The sequence below is a fragment of the Sinocyclocheilus anshuiensis genome, unplaced genomic scaffold (genome assembly GCF_001515605.1).
Source record: "Sinocyclocheilus anshuiensis isolate Anshui unplaced genomic scaffold, SAMN03320099.WGS_v1.1 scaffold1609, whole genome shotgun sequence".
NCBI classification, from domain to species: Eukaryota; Metazoa; Chordata; class Actinopteri; order Cypriniformes; family Cyprinidae; genus Sinocyclocheilus; species Sinocyclocheilus anshuiensis.
In genome coordinates, this window is record NW_015540958.1 from 531,416 (window position 1) to 557,575 (window position 26,160).

The following is a 26,160-nucleotide window of genomic DNA, read 5'->3' on the forward strand; positions in this document are numbered from 1 at the left end:
AATATTGCGTTACTCCATAAAAAAGTAACTAATTACGTTACTTAGTTACTTTTTATGGAAAGTAATGCGTTACGTTACTTTTGCGTTACTTTTTATATCTGGACAGGGCTTGCTTGTTTGTTTTTAAAATAAAAAAGTTATATTTTTGGCAAATATAAAAGCCTTTTCACACCAAAAGTGAAATGAATAAGCCTCAGGCTGAAGGGAAAGTAAATTTAGGTCCGTACAGTAGAATGCAGAAGAAGAAATTTCAACACACTTCAGCAATAAAAAAAGACACACAAATGTTCGTCTAGAGTAATTTTTGCTTATTAGTACGGTTGAACTGGATCATCGAAGGTCAGAAGCAAAGACATTGGTTAATAGAATGGGAATAAATACATAAATACATAAAGCATATTTGTGTTGTTTAACATTTAATTATTGCAGGTTTGCGTCATATTCTGAGTTGCATTATTTTTATTCATTTTGAGGAATACTGAATCTGTGTGTTTTTGTTTTTTGTGAGTGAGATGAATTAATGCATATTCATATTTATTATAGAACTACAGTGACATCTGATTTCTCTCGACATGGGGACAGGAGAGCTGTCAATCAATAAATTGAAAAAAAAAGTAACTTGCGTTACTTATTTGAAAAAGTAACTCAGATATTCTCTTGTAAATTAAAAAGTATTAATGCGTTACTTTACTAGTTACTTGAAAAAAGTAATCTGATTACGTAACTTGCGTTACTTGTAATATATTACCCCCCAACACTGGTAATAACAGTATGTAACCAGTAGCAATATACAGTTGATACGCACTGTGCCTTCCACTATTTTAAATAGTGTATGAAAAAAGTAAACATTTTGACAGGATAAGCGTTTTAAACTGTATTAGGCTATGCCACACTGTTTTCATCTAAACCATCTAAATCATATTGCATGTGTAATTCAGTTAGTGTTGTTATCATCTTGGAAATAAAAATATTGCTTGGTTCATTCGTCACACACACATGCTCTAACAGCTATTTGACTATAATCTTCAAACAAATCTATTCAAGATAACGTAAAGTTTGACTAATGGAGTATTAAGGCAAACCAGGAAGACAAAACTGTAGCCTATAGTTACTGTAAGTGCATTGCATTGTGGTAAAGTGTTCCATGCAGTAACCAGGATTTTTTTTTGACAAATGTAGCAGGTTAAGTACTGTACATGTGCACGTTATACTTTATACTGTATTATAGTAAATGTGAACCTGAGCGTCCCTTACATGTGCAGCTACATCCTGCCCTTTAGAATCAGATCAAAGATATTTTTCGATAATGACATTTATAGTTATATGCAAATTGTGAGGTTTCTCTGTTCTCATTATTTATGGTCTTACAGGCCTGCAGGTGCTCTGGAGTTTAATGGTGTTCAAAAACAACAAAAAAAGGTGGGGGGCATAGAAGAACCATGCATTCTGACATACATACATAAATAATTAAATAAACAATAAGAACCTTTTTCCACTATAAGAACTTTTTGTCTAAAGATTTAATTGATGGCAAAGGCTCTTCCTGGAAACACAGATGCCAATACAGCTTCTAAATAATTTTATTTTTATGAGTGTAAGTTCGAATAATTCAATGAACACTATTTATTTGAATATTTTAGCTGCATCATTTTAAAACGTTTTAATATTTGTTTGAGTATTTGTAGTGCAAATTTAACATTAGTATTAGCCTATAAATTAATTTTTCTATCTCACTTAGAGAATTTGTCATTAAACTAACATTAATTTTGTAGGAATGATGAAAACATTATGATTTTTCCCCATATGTAAAATAACTCAGAATATCAGTGTCCATTTCCCCGTTAGGATGAAGTGATTGGCTGAACTCTGATCCTCCCTCTTTCAGAGTTTCTCTTCTCTATATGAATATCTCACTCTCTCTCATTCTCTTCATCTCTCCTCTAAACTTAATCTGCTCATCACAGTCAAGATGCTGATAATATTCTACTGTGTTATTCTCTCTCTTCTGTCATGTAAGTTACACATTTCACTCTAAACATGTTGTTCTCTCGGGGATGTCAAGGTTGATGAAATTAATTTTAATCATTTTAGGTGTCAGATGTGTGAAAGTGGTCACACAGAAACCTCCAATACTGACAGAACAAAAAGGGAGATCTGTGACTATGGACTGTAACATTGAAAAGGCAGAGAGTTATTATGTCAGCTGGTATAAACAGATTCCAAACGCAGCTCCTCAGTTTGTGTTGAGATACTATCATTCTCACAGCTCCCCTGATAAATATGGAGATGGTTTTACCTCTAGCCGCTTCACATCTAAAGCTCAGTCAGATATTGACTATCAGCTGATCATCAGTAATGTGGATGTGGATGATTCTGCAGTGTATTACTGTAAGACATATGACAGCTCTGTTAGTGAGTACGTATCACAGTGATTCACAGCATGACAAAAACCTCCTCACCGCTCACATTCACTTCTGCTTCTAGACAACAGATGACAAGAGCACTACTTCACATCTTAGATTCATGATAAATTAAAAACTAATCACAGATACTAATCTGTCCTGTAATTTAACATTTGTAATTTAACATGTGCTCCTCACACTCTCAGAAAAAAAAGGTACAAAAGTTGTTACTGGGGCGGTACCTTTTCAAAAGGCACACCCTATGTACCAAAATAGTCCATAATGGTACCTTAAAGGTACATATTAGCACCTAAAGTGTACATATTAGTACCTAAAAGGTACAAAAGTGTAACTTTTGAAAAGGTACCGCCCCAGTGACAGCTGTTGTACCTTTTTTTCTGAGAGTGCAGAAGACAGAAAGTCCCGAGGGTTTGTAAGGAACGTTTCCTTTAGCGTCAGTCATCAGTAGACCCATGTGTTCATGTTCAGAGTGACTTTATGTGCTTCATTCACTGTGATTCACTACAGCAGGATTCTCCACAGTCACCGACACCTGCAGATAACAACAGCCACATATGAGATTGTGTTTCAAAGCACTTTAATACACAGCACAGCAGTCAAACACAACTAACATGGAGACTAAAACAGAGTGATTGTGTTTGAATCTGAATCATTTCTCCATGAATTAAACGTGTAAAGCACACAGTCAGCTGAGCTCGAGTGAGTGTTTCACTTCTGTTTGTGTCTCTTCACAGACTGAGGAGGTTTTTGTACGGCTGAACATATGAAATGTATCACTGTGGTATTCGGACAAGGAACAAAACTCACTGTGAATGGTAAGTGATCTTTTCACTGTTATTACATTTATTTCTTACTGTATTACATGTAGTCTACTCAGTGTAGATATAGAAACTCATAATTTTTTTGTTAACCTTTTTATTTATTTACAGTTAAATGTGTGAATTCAGTCTCAGACAGTTTTATACAGAGCCTCCAGTAACCAGTCGTTCAGTTCAGCTTTAACTTTTATCTGTTTCATATTAGTTGTATGTTATATTCAGCTATTAGGAGTAGTATTGAACAGACTGTTCTCCTGATTTAGGGAGCATCAGCTTTGTGTTTAATTTAAGAAATTTGTAAAAAGTATTTTTTGAAATTATTTATGTACATTATTTTTGAAACAGCACATGAGAAACTGACCTGCAGTATGACATGCTGTAATACACCTAAAACTGTGTTTTGTTAATTCTGTTATAATTATTAAGCATGCAGCTTTTATGAATTAATTGACTGCAGGATCATTGAAAACGAGCTGGTGAAGACACAAAGATAAATAAAACTAGCATAAAAGTCTCAGCACTTAAAATATACACAGTGCCATGTATATTCATGTACATTTTAACCTAAAACAAAAATTGAAAATTGACTATTTAAATTGATAATCAATAACAAAACGACAATTAACTGATTTCTGTATTTGAACAAATAATTGTTACTTAATTAATTATTAAACGATGCAAAAAAAGAGTAATTGTTTATTTGTTGATATGTGAAATATTAGAGATGTAGAAAGTTTGAAATGCAGTCAGACTGTAATATTTGAGTTGTCTGGCGGAGATGAAGGTCTGTCTGCAGATGTTGATGATGATTTGTGTTTAGATGCTGCTGCTGCTGCTCCTGTGCTGAACATCCTCCGTGCGTCCAGAGAAGAGCTGAGCTCCAGTAAAGTCACTCTGGTGTGTCTGATCAATCACATGTCTGGGGCTTTTGCTGATGTGCGTTGGCTTGTGAATGGGAACTCAGTTACTGAAGGCGTCTTCACTGGATCTGCTGAACAGCAGCCTGATAAGAAGTTCAAGATGAGCAGTTATTTAAGCATTGAGAGCTCAGAGTGGGACAAAGACACACAGCTGATATGTGAAGCGACTGCTGCCTCAAAAACCACCAGCAAAAGCATCAAGAAATCTGACTGCAGCGACTGAACTGCTTGATCTCCTCTTGATTTATATGAGTAATTCAGTTTGTTTGCATAGAGTAGAAGAAAATATGGATAGAAACGATTAAAAATAAAGAAAGTATTGGTTGCTTCATTTTCTGAATGTCATTTTATGTTTGAATGTACATTATTGTGCTTTATAAACTCAAATAAACTGCATGTTAATCAAACTTTTCCGATTACTTTGTGTCCTCATGTATGCACAAAAGTTTATTTTAGTTGATTATTTTAGCATCAGTTTATTACGTCTATTTTGAAGTACTATTAAAAACAAACCATGTTTGCAATTACCGAACAATTTTAATTATATGGTTTAATTTATTAACAAATAGAAATCAATTAAATATTAATAACAATCGATAAAACATTCTATTGAACACTAGAAACATGAAAGTCAAAGTCATTTGCTAATTCCACGGGACAAATGTTATTTTGAAATGATCATAATATATTAATGCTATTAATTTGAGAGTTTTTTTTAATGTGTCCTTTGAATAGATCTAAAAACGGAAGTGTTGGAGTTTATCTTCTGTCAGAGGCAGTGATCTGTGGAGATTTTCTTCAGTCCTGCTGACACACAGGAAACACCTGCTGTTCGAATCAGCTTTCTGTCAATATTTGATTATATTCATATAAAATACAGTATCTAATGTGACAGAGTCTGCAGGCGGAAAGCAGAAGTGAATGTGAGCAGTGAGGAGGTTTTTGTCATGCTGTGAATCACTGTGATACGTACTCACTAACAGAGCTGTCCCATGTCTTACAGTAATACACTGCAGAATCATCCACATCCACATTACTGATGATCAGACTATAATCTGATTTAGTTTTGTGATTTGAGTTGAATTTAGGAGAGGAGTAGCCGGATCCATAAGTAGGAGAAGTGTTTGAATGGTGGAAATATAAGACAAACTGTGGAACTCCTCCATGAATCTGTTTATACCATCGAGCAGCACTATTAGTGATGGTGGCCAGATTACAGTCCAGTGTGGCCATCTGTCCTTTACTCAGCGTGAGGACTGGAGGATTCTGGGTCACCACAACTGCACCACTGACACCTGAAAAAGACAGAAACTATTAAAATGAGCTGAAACACATGCTTTAAAAGAAGCTTCTGAAGATCTGAGGATCATACATGTGCAAGCAGTGATGAGAAGGCAGAGTTTTATCAGCATGTTTCTCTGTGTGAGTAGATCTGCTCTCAGTGTTTTTTGAAGTGCTGTACAGAGAGGAGAGACAGAGATTATTTAAGAGAGGTTTGTGGGAGGAGCCTCTGACAGCCAATCACTGTTGGTCTCATATTCTGGAAAAAAAACAAAACATAATTAGCCACTTACAGGGCTGACAAAACCAAAGAGCAATAGAGGGTAAAATTAATGTTACTACGCCCATTAATTCCATATTTTATCTTTTTGATTTGATGTATATGTGTTGTTCTTGTGATGGTTGTTATGTACAAATAAAATAAAATCAAGTAAAGCAAACTTCACCATCGGTTTACTCAATATTAGAGCAATTTATTATTTTTGATGAAAACAAAACTTAGCCTTTTCTGTCAGTTCTTTCATCATTAAACACTGACCATCATATAAAAGACTGAATTGCATATTTGATGTACATTTTGTGTTTTATTGGTGATTTTGTTTTCACCCCAAAATGAAAACTTACTGAATATATACTATATATTATATGACTATGTCTATTATTGACCCTCAGGCCATCCAAGATGTAGATGAGTTTGTTTCTTCATCAAAAAAGATTTGGAGAAATTAGCATTTCATCACTTGCTAATCACTGGATGCTCTGCAGTGAATGGGTGCCATCAGAGTGAGAGTCCAAACAGCTGATAAACACATCACAATAATCTACACACCTCCAATCCATTATTTCATGTTTTGTGAAGCAAAAATCTGCATGTTTGTAAGAAACAAATCCATTAAGACATTTAACTTCAAACCTTTGCTTCTGGCTAAAATACGAGTCCTCTATTCATAATATTGCTTTCTCCAGTCAAAAAGTCATCTTTGTCTGAATCAGGTGACAAATATGCCATTTACAAGCAAAAACAGTCCAAAACAGTTCTAAACATACAACCCGAATTCCGGAAATGTTGGGACGTTTTTTTTTTTTACAAATTTGAATAATGAAAAATAAAAGAATTTCAAATCACATGAGCCAATATTTTATTCACAATAGAACATAGACAACATAACAAATGTTTAAACTGAGAAATTTTACAATTTTATGCACAAAATTAGCTAATTTCAAATTTGATGCCTGCTACAGGTCTCAAAATAGTTGGGACGGGGGCATGTTTACCATGGTGTAGCATCTCCTCTTCTTTTCAAAACAGTTTGAAGACGTCTGGGCATCGAGGTTATGAGTTTCTGGAGTTTTGGTGTTGGAATTTGGTCCCATTCTTGCCTGATATAGGTTTCCAGCTGCTGAAGAGTTTGTGGTCGTCTGTGACGTATTTTTTTCGTTTAATGATGCACCAAATGTTCTCTATAGGTGAAAGATCTGGATTGCAGGCAGGCAAATTCAACACCCGGACTCTTCTACTACGAAGCCATGCTGTTGTAATAGCTGCAGTATGTGGTTTTGCATAGTCCTGCTGAAATAGACAAGGCCTTCCCTGAAATAGACGTCCTCTGGAGGGGAGCATATGTTGCTCTAAAACCTTTATATACCTTTCAGCATTCACAGTGCCTTCCAAAACATGCAAGCTGCCCATACCGTATGCACTTATGCACCCCCATACCATCAGAGATACTAGCTTTTGAACTGAACGCTGGTAACACGCTGGAAGGTCTCCCTTCTCTTTAGCCCGGAGGACACGGCATCCGTGATTTCCAACAAGAATGTCAAATTTGGACTCGTCTGATAGAACACTTTTCCACTTTGAAACAGCCCATTTTAAATGAGCCTTGGCCCACAGGACACGACGGCGCTTCTGGACCATGTTCACATATGGCTTCCTTTTTGCATGATAGAGCTTTAGTTGGCATCTGCAGATGGCACGGAGGATTGTGTTTACCGACAGTGGTTTCTGGAAGTATTCCATGGGCCTATTTAGTAATGTCAATGTCAGAATCATGCCGATGAGTGATGCAGTGTTATGCACTGTAGATTATGAGATTTGCAAAGCCTTTGCAATTTGACGTTGAGGAACGTTGTTTTTAAAGTATTCCACAATCGTTTTACGCACTCTTTCACAGATTGGAGAGCCTCTACCCATCTTTACATCTGAGAGACTCTGCCTCTCTAAGACATCCCTTTTATAGCTAATCATGTTACAGACCTGATGTCAATTAACTTAATTAGTTGCTAGATGTTCTCCCAGCTGAATCTTTTCAAAATTTCTTGCTTTTTCTGCCCTTTGTTGCCCCCGTGCCAACTTTTTTGAGACCTGTAGCAGGCATCAAATTTGAAATTAGCTCATTTTGTGGATAAAAGTGTAAAATTTATCCGTTTAAACATTTGTTATGTTCTCTATGTTCTATTGTGAATAAAATATTGGCTCATGTGATTTGAAAGTCTTTTAGTTTACATTTTATTCAAATTTTTAAAAAGTCCTAACATTTCTGGAATTCGGGTTGTATTTAGGTGTTTGTCACAATATTAAATTATGAATACCATTAATAATACCAGTTACATTTCACTTAGTACTACTGATACTGTAGAAAGACCGATATTATTACATTATATTTTTTTTAGTATTGTCTTGCGATCTCCCTATAGGCAACTCTGACGTGACCATGATTTAAAAAACGTCCCAACATTTCCGGAATTCGGGTTGTATATCTCAGAGGATGGAGGATGGACTTTTGTACTGGAGGAAGCATTATTATGGTTTATGTTGTGTGGATTACTTGTGGATTATTGTGATGTTTCTATCAGCTGTTTGGACTCTGAATGTGACGGCACCCATTCACTGCAGAGGATCCACTGGTGAGCAAGTGACGTAATGCGAAATTTCTCCAAATCTGTTCTGATGAATGAACAAACTCATCTTTATTAATATTTTTAGAGATTTTCAGATGAATATTTTTTCCTCTGTGTTGAAGTGAGTGTGTCAGATGTGTTGAGTGTGTGTTGTGTGAGGTGGGCAGGTCTTTCTCTTTACTGTCTTAAAGTCTCTCTCTGATCTGATCTCAGCATTATTCTATAGCACTGCTCATCTTCACACATCAACACCAAATCACAAGATGATCACAATATTCTGCGCTTTCTTCACTCTTCTGACCTGTAAGTGTTCATCAGATCTGATGATTTAAAGTGATTTGACACTCAATATCATGTAAGGGCTGTGTTTATTCTGCAGGTGTCAGTGGAGTGACTGTATTGACTCAGAGTCCATTAATCACAGTCAGTAAAGGAGAAACAGCTCAACTGGACTGACAGTAACTGATCATGTTGCTGGATGGTACAAAAAGACTCCAGCAGGAGTTCCTCAGTTTGTGTTAATGCTTGGTTATAGCTGGAGCTCACCTACATATGGATCTGGTTTCTCTGCTCCTAAATTCACATCAACACATTCATCTAAATCAGATTATAGTCTGATCATCAGTAATGTGGATGTGGATGATTCTGCAGTGTATTATTGTAAGACATGGGACAGCTCTGTTAGTGAGTACATGTTCGGCCAAGGAACAAAACTCAATGTGATCGGTAAGTTTTACTCTTGATTATTGTTCAGACACATTATTTATTTTTATTTGTTTTAATGTATTATTATTGGACTATTAAAACACAAATTACAATATTTTTGCTCAACTTTTTAGATTTTTTTCAAGTTAATATATATACACTGTATAGGCCTATATTTAAAATTAATCTTCAAAATAACATTCCAAAATCGTACTTGATGGGAATCATTCTGAAGTTTGTGTAGATGTTTTTAAAGGCTTATTATTTACTCACCCTCATATGTAGGTATAATGTTCCTTTATTTGTTAATATAGGCCTTGTCATTTTCTGGTTAGTGACAAAATAAGGATATGTTCAGTATTAAAGTCTATATAATTTAGTATTCAATTTACATTTATCATTTAAATTATCCTTTTACATACCAAGTGATACATATATAATATTATATTGCCTGTTCATAAATACACTGTTTACTGTTGACTGTTTTCTCCAGACTTCCCTCTCACTCCTCCTGTTCTGACTATCTTGTCTCCGTCCACTGAGGCTCTGAAGGAGAGTAAAGCTACACTCGTGTGTCTGGCTGAGGATATTTCAGTAGCTCTGTGGTGCACGTCACCTGGTCAGTCAATGGTCGCTCCGTTACAGATGGAGTTTGGAGCAGTCCTACTGAGAAACAGCAAGACAAAACCTTCAAAATGAGCAGCTATCTGACCATTGAGTCGTCTGACTGGATGGATAATGCAGATTTCTCATGTGAAGTGTCAGTGGGTTCAAAATTCACTAAGAAAAGTATCTCAGTTTCACAGTGTTGAAAAATGTTCTGAATGAAAATGTCGGATGTTTTGTCTTTATTTCTGTTCATATGTGAACTGTGTGACTTCAGTAGCTACATCATATCTGACAATGATTATGTACTTCAATTTTTGGTTTTGGTTCTGCAATTAAAAATCTTTGGCATGACATTTGTTTGCATTTTCTTTCATGCAGCACGTTCATGACTCTCACTCAGGATACACCTGCACCATGTGCCTCATATTTTGTAGCTTTATGTAAATCAGTTCCCCTGAGCTCAGATCATAATGGAAACACACAAACGTAGAAATCACCAGCTGCACATGACAGAGAATAGGTTATATACTCACAGAACCCCAAGTTTCATTATTAGGCTAATATGAAAATGTGATTTTCAATCAATGCTGTTATTTTAATCACATTTCCCTTTGCACTATTGCCTAATCTTTCTGTAATTTACAGTTCAGACCATCTATTAACACAATAAACTACATATAGATACATTTTGGGAATAGTGAGATTTGGGCTGATTTTTCAGATTGTTGACAGTAGCATTTTAGTTAAGGTGCACTCAGTGTAGGTCTACTTTGTTTCAAACTTTCATCTGGTAGATCTTTCACAATGGCGGGCGCATTGACGCATAATGAGAACGCTGTTAAATCTATGTGTGTAGGCTATTAATATGAGAGCTAGTTAGTTATTATGAGAGAGTAGTCAGGTTAATTATTCTTTTAATAAAAAGCGCTACATATATATGTTTGAATCACACATATAAAGTAAAATGTATCAAATTTCCTTCCACCAAAGGCAGAACTAATCCAGAAACCACGCTTACAAGAGATTGAGGGATTTCACTCATCCTGCATCTACAAGACGGCTGGCATTGACATAAGTCTGTAATAAATGTGGGACTGGAGAATGTTTTACAGGAGTCTTTTTCTGCCAGAGGCACTGAAACTTCAGTCCAGAAGATGGCGTCCTTACCTCACTGTGGTACGCCTTGAAAAACTCACTAGCAGGAAAAGTTCATTTTCGAATTGATAAATATGCAGTAATTAATTTTTAAATAAATGAATAAATAAATTTAAAAGAAAATGTGTGGTAATGCTCTGGGTTCAAGAACAAGTATGTGACATGCCGTCGATCACCACAGAAAATTGCCTCGTTCCTCAATAGTGTTATTTACTTGGATTTACTCCATTTTAAACAACCTTGTCTTTTCATGAATACTTATTACACTGTATATTTGATCAAATAAATGCAGCATTGGTGAATCCTTTTCAAAACAAACCAACGTTTGAACAATAATGTGTCTTTTGTCTGTGACAATTTCCTGTTTCATGGTTTTGTCATAGGAGAAAGTGACTGTTTAATACTGATTCGCTGCATTCTTTTTTTTTAAAGAAGTAGCCTACTAATTAAAGATTTTGTCAGGTTTTTTTTTTTTACTTTCTAAAATTTCAGACTTTTTTTTTTTTACTCAGAACTTCCCTGTTGAAAAAAAAAACAGCATATGCTGGTTAGGTATGTTTTGGTTTGAGCTGGTTTAAGCTGGTCCTTAGCTGGTCATGTGCTGGTCCTAAGATGGTCCTAAGCAACTAGCTCCTGCTTAGGACCAGCACATGACCAGCTTAAACCAGCTCATGACCAGCTAAGGATCAGCTCAAACCAGCAGCCATGCTTCAAAACACACCTAACCAGCATATGCTGGATTTTTCAACAGGGCTTCCTTTAAAAATCAGTTATCAGCATATGAATAAGGTTCACAATAACACAGTGAGTCTTGTCAGAACAGAAGCAGCACTGCTAGTTCAGTCCATATCCTACTCTGTTGACATAAGCCCTATGATATATGATATAAATGCACAAAAAATGTCCGTGTTCAAGAGGAGCAGCGTCCTTCATGTATTTTCAGCAGTATTCTCTGTCCCAGTTGTCCAGTATTGTGGGGTTGAAGCAGGATGGTTCGCTGTTATTTACATACAGGGCAGCGTGTTGGTATGCTTGCTCTTGCGCTGAAGTGATGTACCATAAGTCTTCTGGCACGTCCAGCTCCAAGATATTCTGCTTGATGCGCTGATTCTTCTCAATGGTCCTCCGCTTGAACTTAAACTCAATGATGGTTTTGGTGTAATGGTTTAGAGCCGTGACTGCCGAGCCCATGCAGGTGCCAAACGAGCCCCATGCCAGACTGACAGAAAGAGTCGAGGAGCATGATAAATGATCATATGTACCATTATTACCATGCATTAAAATAAATAAAATAATATTTAATTTAAACTTTTTAATTTAAAATGTTTTAAACATTATCGAGATATGTACAACATTTATAAGGGATAGTGCATATTTTTGGTGCTGTCACTGTTTCTTGGAGTTTTTCATCATTTTAACCATTTATTTATTTATTTAATCAATCATTTATTTATTTATTTGTGCAGTGGTTACTATTTTTCATAGAGTGATGTTTGATGAATTGCATTAAAACCAATCAGTTTGGTCTGCAAACATCATAATATATATGAATTGTAATAATAGTATATGGAACCCACAATATGTAAAAAAAACATGGCTTTTTATTTGTAATGTGTCATATGTTAAACTCACAGATAGGACCAGCTGTAGTCCCATGTCTTAGGTCTCCAGTCTTCTGGACCCATCTGGACAGCCAGCTGGAAAGCTGTGGTGAACATCATATGTGCAACCATCCCGAAAAGGCCTGGGGCACAGAAAAATTACAGAGCATGTGTTGTCATTTTTGCCTTGATCCTCAAGATGTCGGTATACATTTCAGTGTAATGTCTATATAAAGAATAAATTCTGTCCAGTTGCAGAACCAACTGAAAAGCGCACAGTAACACTTAGTGCCTTTTTAATGGGACAGATTAGCTATGTTGATTATAGGTTGAAACCCATTAAACGTTAAGCGAAACATCAAAAGTGAATATTTCAGAAGACCCCCAACACTGCTGCCATGCACATATGCATCATACGGCAGGTGCTGCTGTGCATCTAGTGTGTTGGTGAGCATTCCTATCATCAGGATTAGTGCAAATATAGGGGAGGGAGGATGGTCTCTGCTGGCCATGTCACGTACCAAAACCACTAACCCCCACACCAATCCGATTACAGCACAAACCACCAAATCCCCATGCTGTTGGGACAGATCGCTCATTCAGACCAGAGCAGACAGGCAGCTTCCTGTCCAGAACAACCTCTCACCCACTCCTGCATACATTCACTGCAAAACATCTTTCTCTTAATCATGTTTCCTTTTTTTCCTCTTGTTTTTCAGTAAAAATATTGAAATATTTGCTTTACACAGAATTGTGTAATGTATTAAGACCTTACTTTCCAGAGAATATTTATGCTTAAATTAAGATTATTTTTGTTTCAATTAAAATTCAGGACATCGATACAAAAATTGTACAGTGATTTCGGTCACAGTGTAGTTAAGGTCCAGTTCTCGCTATTAACAAACCATTGACTATGACTTTTGCCTTAATAAACTCTTAATTTGCTGCTTATTAATAGTTAGTAAGGTAGTTGTTAAGTTTATGTGTTGGGTAGGATTAGGGATGTAGAATATGGTCATGCAGAATATGTGCTTTATAAGTACTAATAAACAGCCAATAAGCAACTAGTTAATAGTGAGAATTGGTCCCTATACTAAAGTGTTACCGTGATTTTTAAAACATTTTGCACATTTTTTTCCCCTCTACATTTTTCTGTATACTCAAACTGACAAAAAATGTTTAGCATGCAGTGTCAATGTTGGCCATTAGTGGGCGCAACGATTTTTTGATGCATTAATTTGTTGTTGTAAGCAGCCCTGAAGTGCATGATTCCATTCTGCTGACATCAAACAAGCAAATAAATATATAAATGAATTTTTTATCCATTTAAATGCACAATAAAGAAATAAAAAATCTTGCAGAACATAGTCTCAGGAAGGCAGTTTTTCCACCTTGTCCTTCAGGGCTAGTGCGACACTGCTCCGCTGATCTCTGTGGCATCGCTGACCCATCATTGCTCTCTGTAAAGTGTTGGGAACATGTGGAGTTGGATTTGTGCTGTATAATCTCATCTCTGTTTCACAGCTGGGGCTGACTGGCAGGAGTTGAACTAGCAGGATTTTTAGCTTTTCTGGCAAATGAGCATTCAAGAGGGACTAAAGTTCCTCTGTCTGTATGTGCCGAAAATGTGAAAGCAAGAAGGATAAATGGACATTTGTTGCTTTTCTAGGGAACACAGTATAATTACTGCACTTACTCTGCAGTAATTATAGGAAAACATAATTTTCAGAATTGTGTACAGACTCTAAGAAAATTCCATAAATATAGGGCCTAATGTGCTGGGTTATCATGAAGTTATTCTGTTTTGAATTTTTTTAGGGTTAAAGGAAATGTCCATAAACTTGCAGTTGTGTTTTAGTTAAAGGGTCACATCATGGAAAACAGGATGCTAATTGTTCTTTCACAACACTTTGGATGTACAGTGTAGGCTGCAAAGCCTATGACGTGTTACCTATCAGTGCATTAAAGTAATAGTTCCCCTAAACATGACAATTCTGTCATCATTTACTCACCCTCAAGCAATATTTAAGGATCTAGGGATGATTTAAGAATCTACTGTCTCAGGATGCTTAGTCGAGTAATAAAGAGCATGTACAAGTTGACAAAATAAACTTTATAGTATATACAGTGGTGGCCAAAATGGTCAGAACACTTGCCATATTTATGAGGTTTCCTTTGTTTTTGTTGAATTGGCCATTACAATACCCATAAAACTAATTTGCTGAAATATTGCCGGAACTATGGAAGGATGGAAGGAACCTGCTGGAACATTAAAAATGATGGACTGGCCCCCTCAAAGTTCAGACCTCAACCCCAGCAAACAAAGTTGGAAAATAAACTGGACAGATCTATTGTACATTCAAAGGAAAGCCTTTGGCTTGAGTTGCAGAAGGCATGGGATTACATTAGTGTTGAAGTTCTTGGGGAATATATTGACACTATGCCAGAGTGATGTGCTGATGTAATTGCTGCAAAAGGTGGACATACCAAATATTACAGTTAAAAGTGGATAAAAACAGTACGGCTCACTTCATCTGATATTTGTTGTGCTCAGAGCAACCATCTGCATGTTTCATGAACATTATGAAATGAAATCATGCTTTGGAGGCAAAAAAGGCCAATGTTTTCAGATCTGTCAGGTGTTGTAACAATTTTGGCCACCACTGTATATATATATATTTATTCAACAGTTTCTTCTCTTCCGTGTCAGTCTTCGACTCGCATTCACGAGAATACCACAACGCATGCATGTGCATTCCTCACACCGAAGAGAAAAAAATTGTTGAATAAAGTTGTTAATTTTGATTTCTTTGCTCACAAAAAGTATTCTCGTAGCTTCATAACATTACGGTTAAACCACTGATGTCACATGGACCATTTTAATGATGTCCTTACTACCTTTCTGGGCCTTGAACGTGGTAGTTATGGTGCGTTCAAGTTATGTCGGATAGATCGTATTTACGAGTTGAACGCACATGAACACCACCACAAAGTCGTTATTATGAGTGGGAAACTCGAAATTTTCTTTAAGCCCCGAGTTTCTGAGTTGGGGGCGTCAATGAGAAACATGGCAGAATCAATGGATGCAATGTCTGTAGTTGACGGTAAATTTTTGTTTAAATTGATAGTTTAGTTGTCCTATAAACTTAAGTTGTTCTTGTTACACAGCTAGTTAATGAAATCCAAGTAAAAAAATGCTATAATTTTTGCACCTATAGGTGAAAAATCTTTTGATTTGCCATGTTGCATGTTGCATTTAGCTAACAGCTTTTTTTAATCTCTGTATTTTAGGATTTGTTGATGCTGAAAATCAGTTATACTGGGAACCTGGTCTAAAAAAAAAATTAAAAACGCAAAACACAGCTGATGCGAATTCTTTGCTCTTCATTTTCTATAAGCAGAGTTAACAGACCCTGTTGTATTTTCTTGTAATTTATTAAAAGAAGGTACACCACCATCTTGTGCCGACTAAACTGACTTGAACGCACCTGACGTCGTATTTACGACTTGTCAACTCGTAAGTACGAATGTCCCAGGAGGACTTGAACGCAGCATTCCATTGCTGTCTATGGAGGGTCAAAAAAACAAAAAACAAAAAAAAACTTGGTTTTCATCAAAAATTTCTTAATTTGTGTTCTGATGATGAACGAAGGTCTTATGGGTTTGGAACGACATGAGGGTGAGTAATTGATGACAATTTTCATTTTTGGGTGAACTATCTCTTTAAACTAAAGGCAAAACTGTTTATTTAAAACTAAGCCCTTCAATATGTCCCATCCCAAAATAGCTCATCGTTTTTTTAATTTATAGAAATGAGTTACCTGAGAGAGCGGTGCACAGTGCTGCAAAGGCATTGAGCTTGAGTCTGTTTATCAAGTTCAAGCATGGACACATCTCTATCACCATCAGAGCTCCACCGGTGAACAGCAGAGCAATGTACAGACACTCAGCCACAATACACAGCCAGAGCACTCCTGAGAAAGAGACAGAGAGAGAGAGAGAGCTGATATATCTTGATTATCATCCGAGACACTGATGTCCTGTTGCTTTTACATTAGCATTGACCTTTATACATCATTTCAACTTTATTTACATTCCATCTGTATATATTAACATAAACATATGCTTTCATAACAAGGTGACTGCTACAAAGCATAAAATGCCAGCAGGAATACAGAGCAGAGCTAATACAATATCTGTTATTAATTTTTTAAAGTTTATCAGATGTAAATATTAAACAAGCTACCGTAGTAATAGTTTCTTCAATATACGATTAGCATACATTCATGTTTACCTCCTCTATTATTGACTTTTTAGATAATAGATATTTATAATGGCAATTAAATGATGTGCTTTTTTCTTGCTTAACTTATTTTCTAGGACACTTTCATACAAAGATAATGTTACAAAGATAATTTAATGCACCTTTAGGCTTCAGTTGCTAACTCTTAACGCCCTCACAAGTATCCATGTTCACACGCACTCTTGAAAAATGACCTTGTGTACAGTGGTGTGTTTAGAGGATTTGGGGGCCCTACGCAAGTGGACAATTGGGGCCCTCACCTCAGTTGAAATAGCTTTCTTTTTGGGGGCCTCCTGGCACGTGGGGCCCCACGCAATTGCGTGGTGCCTAAACATGCTACTGCTTGTGTAGGAAGTGTTTGGGTGGTTTTATTGTGTGAATTTAATAAAGCCAGTAGCTGTAATGGAACTGTGTAAATTCATTTTCGGGTGACAATACAGAGAATTTAAGATTTGATCAGCAATCAGTAATACAGGATAATGTATGTTTGTTGTTCATATGAATAACATGTAACACTTGTTACTTACCCACCTCTTTCATGATCTGGTGCAATCTCTAAAAAGCTCCTACAGTTAAACCCTATAAAGAGAAAAAGTTTTTGTAAACACTTGCTACTGGCTGAAAATGAGCATAAACAAAGGGATTCACATTCAATAAAAATGAACAACAATATTTACATTATTTAGTTAATTTATAAATAATAAACGCTAATGTTCAATGTTAATTCATGCTTGTTCATTATATGTAAACTAACGCTCCCTTTCATAGGTTCACTCAATGCTGCGTTAGTAGCCGATGCTATGGGAACACCCTCAGGTGTGACGGTTGTCTGAACCCCATATACAGAGAGAATTGCAGTTTGAGGATGCTGATGGAGGAGCATATCATAATGCAAATTTGGCTGTGAAATTGGTTTGTCACTATAGATCTGAAGGGTGTTTACTTTCATATTCAGATCAATCAGAGAAGTTTCTCAGGTTTGCTTTAAAGCTTACCAATTCTTCCTGCTTCCTTTCAGCCTAGCCTTAGCACCTTGTCCAATTACAAGGTGCATGGATCCATTGGCTCCATGTATGGCATTTGTGTGCAGACCTTCCTTTTCCATTGGCTAACTGTAGCACATTCTGGGGACTTGGTGTCAAGACTCTGTTTTTGATCATAATTTTGAAGTCTGGGGTTGGGGATGGATCCCTGGAGGAGTGTCCTACTGCAGAGCCAGCAGACAATGTTTTTTAGGGACAGTATTAGCCATAAACTTGATGCAGACATGGCTGACTCCTGCTTGTGTTCAGTCGTTTCGTACCTGTCTCTCTGAATATTTTCAGAACAGGACAGGATGTCAATGTGAGTCTGATTTGCAGATTTTTGGGCCAGCTGCTTCACCAGTGATTCGTCTGGGCCTGTTTTGGAGAAGAAACTCAGGGAGTTCATCCCTGCTGGCTTTCTCAGTGCGTGAGGGTCACATGCAGACGCTATCAGACCCTCATCATATGGACACAACGCAAGCTTGTGATTCGATGTGTTTCTCTAGGCAGAGTCTGTAAACGCGAGTCAAATCTCTCACTAGTAGGCATGAATGTGGTCTACTAATGCTTCCAAACCATCAAAGTTTGGATCGGTGGGCATATCTCATTGCAAATAAAGATGGAGATGGAGATGTTGGCATTGGTCTTTCACCTGGGCTGACGGTGACCATTTTTGATACAAGGGCTCCCTCCACTATGAGGTATTGTGCTCTCAAATGGAAGCTATTTGACTCTTGGTGTGGGAATGGCAACTTGCTGGTTTAGTGCTGGAGTTCTTCAAGGAGTGTTTTGTCTCCCAGTTTATGCGGGGGACAAGATGGTTGATACTCTTCTGGCATGTTTGTGTTCCATCCTGGGAACTATATGTGGTTTTAGAAGGGCTCTCTAGGTCTCGGTTTGAACTGTTGGAGTCAGCCCTGAGAGGTTTCTGACTCTCAAGTTGGTTCTGTTTATGGTTTTAACATTGCAAAAGTGTATCAGAAATGTGATTTCTCTCGTCTATGAGCCGCATAGTTTAACTTCATCTCTAAGTCTTAGAGCAGCAGGTTCCCATAGAGTGAACCTATGAAAGGAAACATCTTGTTTACATATGTAACTAGTTCACCGAATAAGTTCCCTGACACTGCATACTTTGTTATTGCTTTATTCCTTCATCAAAATCTGAGGAGAATAAATTTGAGTCTTTTCATATGGGCCTAGAAGTGTTCTCATAGTGTCAGCTACAGTCTGACATAGTGTCAAGTTAAATTTACAGATGTTAAGTTAAATGTAGGTTTTAGTATGTGCAGAAATCAACATAGAGCAAGATTAATACACTCTAAAAAATGCTGGGTTAAATACAACCCAGTGCTAGCCACAAAATGGTATTTAAACAGCATGGCTTGTTGGACATAGCAGGGGGACGGGTCTTTGCAAAGGATCAGCTGCTGCCTAGGACTTCGTATATGTCTGAGAGGTGGTCTTATTCAAATTGCTAGCTATCAACATAGAAACCAGCTGCAAATTGAAACAGCTCACTGCATGACACAGTTTCAGACTCAGACAGCCCATGACAAACTGGCTGCGCATTTTCTTTTCATCTGGCAGACACACCAGAAACCTAACTAAAAAGCTAAAAAAGTGAAAAATTCATTAGATGTCCCCTTTAAGAAATGCATTAGTATATGTACTGCACAAGTTAACATCAACAAAGTTTAACTAATGCTGCATATACACATCTTGTTCACTGTTAGTTAAAAGAATCGTTCACCCAAAAATGAAAAAAAAAAAGAATGAATTTCTTACTTCTCTTGAACAGAAAATTAGATATTCTGAAAAATGTGGGCAACCAAACAGTTTCTGGTCCCCTTTGACTTCCATAGTATTTTTTCCTACTGTTTGGTTACCCACATTCTTCGAAATATCTTCTTTTGTGTTCAACAGAAGAAAGAAACTCACACAGGTTTAGAACAAACTGAGGGTGAGTAAATTATGACAAAATTTTAATATTGGGTTAACTATCTCTTTAACTATTTCATTAACTGATGTTAACAAACACACATTAATTTCTCCTGAGTCCAGTCCCAGAGCTGGAAAATTAACTACTCTAAATGTTCTAGTACTGACTGAGTATTTGGCATTCGGAAGTCAAGTCTTTGATGGGATACTGTCTGTTGCCTTTTGACAAAAGAAACACTGTCCAAACATGCTTTCACTTTTACCAATCACAAGTGGAACCTTCTCCTACTATATTCTCCTAAATTACAACATCTTGTGCAGGCAGTCCAACCATGAGAAAGAGCCAGTGATGCCGTCTTACCTATTAAGTCCACGGTTTGTTCGCAGGAGAACCAGATTCCTGTGTGGAACTTCCTCATGAGGAACTTCTCCTCTCCGGTCTCGTAGATGTACTGCACCAGCCGCGTGTCATTGATGTTGGAGCTGTTAAAGTGGATGCAGTACGTCTGCTTGACTTTGACCGGCCCCATGCAGAAAGGCTTCACTACCTTCCTGGTCCCCTCACACCAGTAGTTAGTGGTGACGGCCGAGACCGCCAAGGCGAATGCCACATAGTTGAGTGTGAGAGCCAGGGATGCTCTCTGAGCACGCCGTATACCCATAGTGCTCCAGGAGGCACGAGGAGAGAAGCAATCCTGGCTTCGAGGACCTTGCTTCAGACATTCAAACGTTTTGCAATTGGTATCTTCAAGATTATTGGGTTTCGCTGATCTGTACTTTCTTCTCCTTGATAGACCAACTGGATGTGCGCAGAGATTTCACAAATGACAGCTGCTCTACTTCATACTCTAATGCTATCAGGCTCTTATGTTTCGCTCTAACTAACCTTACGGTCCCCCTCCCAACCCATGATTCCCCTCCCCCCGTCCTTTTCACTGTTATCAATTCAAAGGGCAAATTACATGTGAGACCTTGGTTTTGTTCGTCCATCTAAACCAGTAGCTTATTTTTGTGAGCATAGCAATAAAATAGATTATCAATCAGATTATTCTTCAATCTGATGCAGGGTTGTTTGCCAGCGTCTCTGTGGAAACTTCCCCCATCTTTCAAGACTGCCTTTCAATGAACGGCAACAGATTTTTGAACAATGATTTACAGTAAAAAAGATAAAGATGAACCTGTACCATCTTTGATGCTGTGAAGAAGCTCTTGCATCTGTTTGTGCATGCAAGAACTGTTGCATTGCACACACACACACACACACACACACAGCTTATATATATGTGTGCGTGTGTGTGTGTGTTTGCACACAAAGCAAATCCTGTCCTATTTGACAGCTGGATAATCGATGCAGGATATTTCATACATATATAGGGAAACAGCTGTGGGAAATATGTTTAGGGGCTGACAGATGTCAGCATAAATGGACCCTAGACCAAGCCCTCAAGGGCTTATGTAATACATTTTAATTTAACATTTATTATTCAAGAATGTACAAACTATCCAGAGGAGAATAAAGAGATCAGCATTGCATTTTTATTAAATGCTTAGATATTTGTTGTTATTTACTCACCTTCATGTCTTCTGTGGAACACAAAATGAGATATTTAGCAAAATGTCCATGCAAAATATCATACAATGAAATTCCAATAAGACTTTAGTTTAGGAAACACATATTTACTATTAACTAAGAGTTATTAACTAAGAGTCAATAAACTCCCAATTTGCTGCTTATTAATAGTTAGTACGGTAGTTATTAGTTTAGGTATTGGGAAGGATGAAGATACATGTATCTAAAATATGGTCATACAGAATAAGGCATTAATATGCACTTTATAAGTAGTAATAAACAGCCAATATTCTAGTAATACGCATGCTAACAAGTAACTATAGTTAATAGTGAGAATTGGTCCTTAAAATAAAGTGTTACTGAAATGACTTTTATGTAAAGATTTTGTTTTACTCTACTCCCAGAGCCAGATTTTTCATCTTAAACTTAACAAACTATGAAAATCCATCAGAAAAATGTGAATTATAAAATAGTAAAAGTGTGATAATTGGAAATAAACCAATTCAATGTTAAATATCAATGTATTCAGCTATCCCACATTTGTGGCATTATTTATATAAATTCTTTTGAAAATGAATGTACTTGTTTATCAAGGAGACAACAATGTCTGTAAACAGCTTAAGATGAAATATGAGCTGTGAATAAACATCAAAGTAAATATCATCTAAGCAGAATACGTTTGGTTATCATTTCAAGTTAAGCTGTAATTTTGCCAAAAGTGTAAGAATTCACATTTAATACGGCTTTGAGCTTTGCTCACCCATTTTTTTGCTTGCACTACATAGCCCGTAGTAGATGAACAAATCTATATGTTACAGTGATTGAGATATTATAGGTACAGCAGAGTATTTTTATTTATTTATAAATTTTTTGTAAATAAAAAAAAAGAGTTCTGGCATGAAACTCTAGATGGCGCAGTCCGATAGGTCTAACTCAATCTGACCTAATGACATCATTATCACTACTTTTTATTCTGTTCCTCACAAAAAGCTATCGTACGATTTCTGAAAACTTGGAATATAGTTGCAATGTTGCAAGGCTGCATTGTTCTTTGGTAGTGGCGCTTTTTGTAATTTCAGAGCTTGACAGCACTTAATGTTCATTCACTCCTGAACAAAAGCAGCATGAACATTCTGCTGAATGTTTGCTTTTATGTTCCAAAGAAGTCATGTAGGTGAGTAAATGACAGCAGAAATTTCATTTTTTAAACAATACAATACAGTAGGCTATAATAATTAAATTTAGGATTTTTTCCCCCAATGCCATTTCATATGAACAGGTGACAAGGATGCATCCTACTAGAGGATAAAGGTTGGAAATATAGGGGGGAAAAAAGGAAATTACTTTTTTGTATTTCTCCGAGGTGCCGTTGAACAGGAAATGTCAGGACTGGATTAAGGCTCATAATATCAAAGAACAGTGGTGGATGTTTATGTAATATGGAATCCAGAGGTTTATCTGTTTCTGGATATTTCATGCTTTGTCACAGAGATATTCATTTTACAGAATGTAATATTTTATTACTTCTACCTAGGCAGATTTGCTTTTTTTTTTTTTTTTTTAATCAGGCCACCTCTACAAAGTGTTTCCGGAAATCCATAATAATAATAATAATAATAATAATAATAATAATAATAAATCACATTAAAATATACAAACTGAGTGTAATATACACATTAAATCACATTAAAATATACAAATTAAATGTAATATAAAAAAATTAATGTATGTAATATACACATTAAAATACACAAACATATATTAAAAAAAAACACACAGGCGACAGATCCACAAACATCTTTTAAAAGGAGTTTCAGATGCAATGACGATTATCTGACATTTGATGAGGACTATGACCTTATAGGACATACTTAAACTTTATATACAAACAACTCACTACATTCATTGCCATACAAAATATGGTACAGGCTGAAACTTTGCCCTCGCCTTATTACATGTATTAGATGCATAAGGTGCATTGCATTGAATTTTTGCAAGGATTTTAATTTTGACTTTAAAATGACATGCTCATTAAAGAACAAAATGTGCAAAACAACCAAATATAATTATCAAAGTAATAAGACATTTATAAAGTAGAATTAAAGCAAACTGTTGCTGAGTCAAACACCACAGCAGATTTGGTTTCATTTTTATATGTCCAAACTATTTTTGCGATGAGCCAGTTTAATTCTTACTGTACGTTGCACTTCATGCATTCATTTCAGAACTAATCCTTCAATATCTGTGCATGAGGTTGAATGTCAAAGTGCATGAGCAGAGATTGCAATCAGGACCACGCTGCCCACTTGATTGCGGTTTTGCTGTAACTTCCTGGAAAAGGGAAGCTAAAGCATAAAACTGCTTTATGTAATCCTTACCTGCATATCCTCCCATGCTAAACTTAATTGCTTTTGTGTTGTTTCTTCTACACTGTAAAAGACAATGTAAGTGTTGGCAACATGGTGAAGAAACATTACGTTTTTATCCATTTGTTTGTAAAACAAACAAATAACTAATTAAATAGGCACTGCCTGTAAAACATGTAAAATGTTTCTGTAGTAATTTTGAAATTACAATGTCAGCATTAGATAATCCTGTTAAATGGCTGAATACAACTGATTACATAAATCAGATTTGACCTCTCTCAAGCCAAGCCGCAGAGCTCATATGAAAAAGAAAAACGGTTATCCCTTAATAATCAAAAACTCAAAGGACACCTATCTTCATACTATTTTGCAGGCTTTGGCTGGCTACTTGACTGGTGATAAATAATATGTTTATTAGATGAGACTGTGTGGCCTAGATTTGACCAGTCCAGGTCCAGGCAGTGCATCAGTCATGGGGATGTGCTTGGCGTCAGACATAAGCCCAGTTTCCTAACCCACTGACGCCACGGCAGTTTAACCAGGTAAGATGTGTTAAGGAGGTGGGTATTAGATCTGCCTGACATGATATGATGAAATAATCCCTCTGCATGCGAGCGAGCTCACCACTACTGGCACCAGGACAAACACAATCAGAAGGTCATTGCCTGTTTTATCTACTGTCTATATATAAAGAATGATATTGCCATATGTTAAGGCAATATACAATGTTCACATATGTTCATTATCTGAGTAGATAACAAAATAAGTTTATAACATGCATAAAATCCCCACATTAATAAAATCTATATGATGATTTTTATATGGTATTATATGTCAACATATACACAAACATCTGTATGTGTAATCTCTTTTTCATAATTTGTAATTATTTAAATACATGTCTATCTTTTGTATTTACTTGTATAATATCAGCATGTATTGATAGGTTTTAGGCTAGGTATACATGTAGGCCTACATAACATATATGTCCAAAATATATATATGTTAATATATACCAATTTCCAATAGGTTTAATATATGTTTGTACTTCACATGACAATATAATGTATTTCATACATACATTACATTAGTTTATGGGATTCAGGGTTGCTGCTATTTTGCACTTTCAGCATTGCTTTTTATTGTTGGTGCAATACTGACTCAACATATGTTATGATTTTGCGCTCAACTTGCTTATTTGAATGATGGCAACAGGAATGTGCAATGGTTAGGAATCCGGTGTTAGGAATACATTGTTTTGGCAATTCCATGTAGTGCAGTACTGTTGCAAAATGCAGAAAAAAAGAGTGAAAAATGGTCAGAAAATTTTTTTAATTATTCAGAAAAAAACCCATTAAGGCTAATGCTAATGGTCCTGAATAAAAAGCTAAGAACCAAAGCACAGCAAACACTATCACTAAGATCAGTTTCCCTTTTTTGGCTGGCAGATCTATCGTCAGTCATAAGCTGGTTAACAGAGCAGTACTGACCTCCAATGACTTGAGGCAACACAAATAGACGATGTGTGCTAATGAGTTCAGAGCTGTCAGTAGCTCAGGCTGTTCACCAAACAAACCAAAGCACAACAACCCTAACACACAAACCACAATAAACCCCATCAAATGAAAAAAAAAAGTAACTAATTGACATGACACTTTAGGACAGGGTTGCAAAATCCAATATGCCTGTCTATCATAAATATAGAAAAGTCATGCCACTGATACTACTAAAGGAAACTCTCCTCACTGAACCCCACTCAGGGCAGGAAGCACAGAATAACCGAGCATTCACACTCTTGCGTTTAAAGCCTGACACAACTGAATGGAGCAGAAGGCCTCATAAACTCAGGATGAATCCTAAAATAAACTAAATGGAACTGCATTGCACCGCAATGCAACAACAGCTGCTTCCAGTGCAGACAGCTTCACTGCTAGCTGCAGATGTGGTGTAATATCAACTTAATTCCTGTTAGTTTTGCCATACTGTCTCGGCATAACCAGCCAAGGATGTACATTCTTAAAAAATAAAAGGGGTTGACAGAACAGGGGTGTCCAAACACGGTCCTGGAGGGCCACTGTCCTGCAGCTTCAAATTTCCACAACACACCTGCCTGGATGTTTCTAATAAGACCTTGATTAACTAAAAACTCTACATGGCATTGGCCCCTTCAGGAGTAGGATTGGACACCCCTGTTATAGAAGAACCAGTTTTGGCTCCCCAAAACTTTTTCTTAGTGTAAAGAATATTTTCCCACTAAAGAACCTTTTTTTGTAATGGAAAGTTTCCATGGATGTTATTAAAGGTTCTTCATGGAACCATAGAGGCTTATAAAGAAGCTTTATTTTTCAAGAGTGCATGGAATCGATTTACTATTATGATCAAGAAGCAACTCAAGTAAGTAAGTGTATAGGTCATGACCACTGACAGGTCATGACTGACAAGAGAGGTCATTTCATGGATGGGTGCCAAATGAAACCAAACCATAGTCAACCATAGTTGAAACACATGGGGCATCCGGGGCATCCCCCCCCCCCCCCCCCCAAAA

General features: G+C 36.6%; 3 protein-coding genes and 1 gene segment (V, D, J or C); 2 read left to right on the plus strand and 2 right to left on the minus strand.

Moving 5' to 3' along the window:
• Positions 1-1,948: 1,948 nt before the first annotated feature.
• Positions 1,949-4,553, plus strand: LOC107690031 (Ig heavy chain Mem5-like). The gene is made up of 4 exons (XM_016488260.1): positions 1,949-2,012; positions 2,092-2,420; positions 3,205-3,238; positions 4,062-4,553. Exons 1-4 carry the CDS (start codon positions 1,970-1,972, stop codon positions 4,382-4,384), a joined length of 729 nt encoding a protein of 242 aa, XP_016343746.1. The 5' UTR covers positions 1,949-1,969; the 3' UTR covers positions 4,385-4,553.
• Positions 4,183-5,603, minus strand: LOC107690030 (Ig lambda chain V-IV region Hil-like). The segment is given in 3 exon segments: positions 4,183-4,244; positions 5,135-5,456; positions 5,534-5,603. Coding segments are annotated over 3 exon segments (405 nt in total).
• Positions 5,604-8,672: 3,069 nt separating this feature from the next.
• LOC107690029 (immunoglobulin lambda-like polypeptide 5) lies at positions 8,673-9,811 on the plus strand. The gene is made up of 2 exons (XM_016488259.1): positions 8,673-9,069; positions 9,542-9,811. Exons 1-2 carry the CDS (start codon positions 8,865-8,867, stop codon positions 9,745-9,747), a joined length of 411 nt encoding a protein of 136 aa, XP_016343745.1. The 5' UTR covers positions 8,673-8,864; the 3' UTR covers positions 9,748-9,811.
• A 1,940-nt stretch (positions 9,812-11,751) lies between these two features.
• Positions 11,752-20,341, minus strand: gsg1l2a (gsg1-like 2a). Its single transcript, XM_016488247.1, has 5 exons — positions 20,041-20,341; positions 17,248-17,295; positions 16,235-16,387; positions 12,445-12,556; positions 11,752-12,031 (listed from the first exon to the last, which is right to left on the minus strand). The coding sequence occupies exons 1-5, from the start codon at positions 20,339-20,341 to the stop codon at positions 11,752-11,754; spliced, it is 894 nt and encodes a 297-aa protein (XP_016343733.1).
• Positions 20,342-26,160: the final 5,819 nt, after the last annotated feature.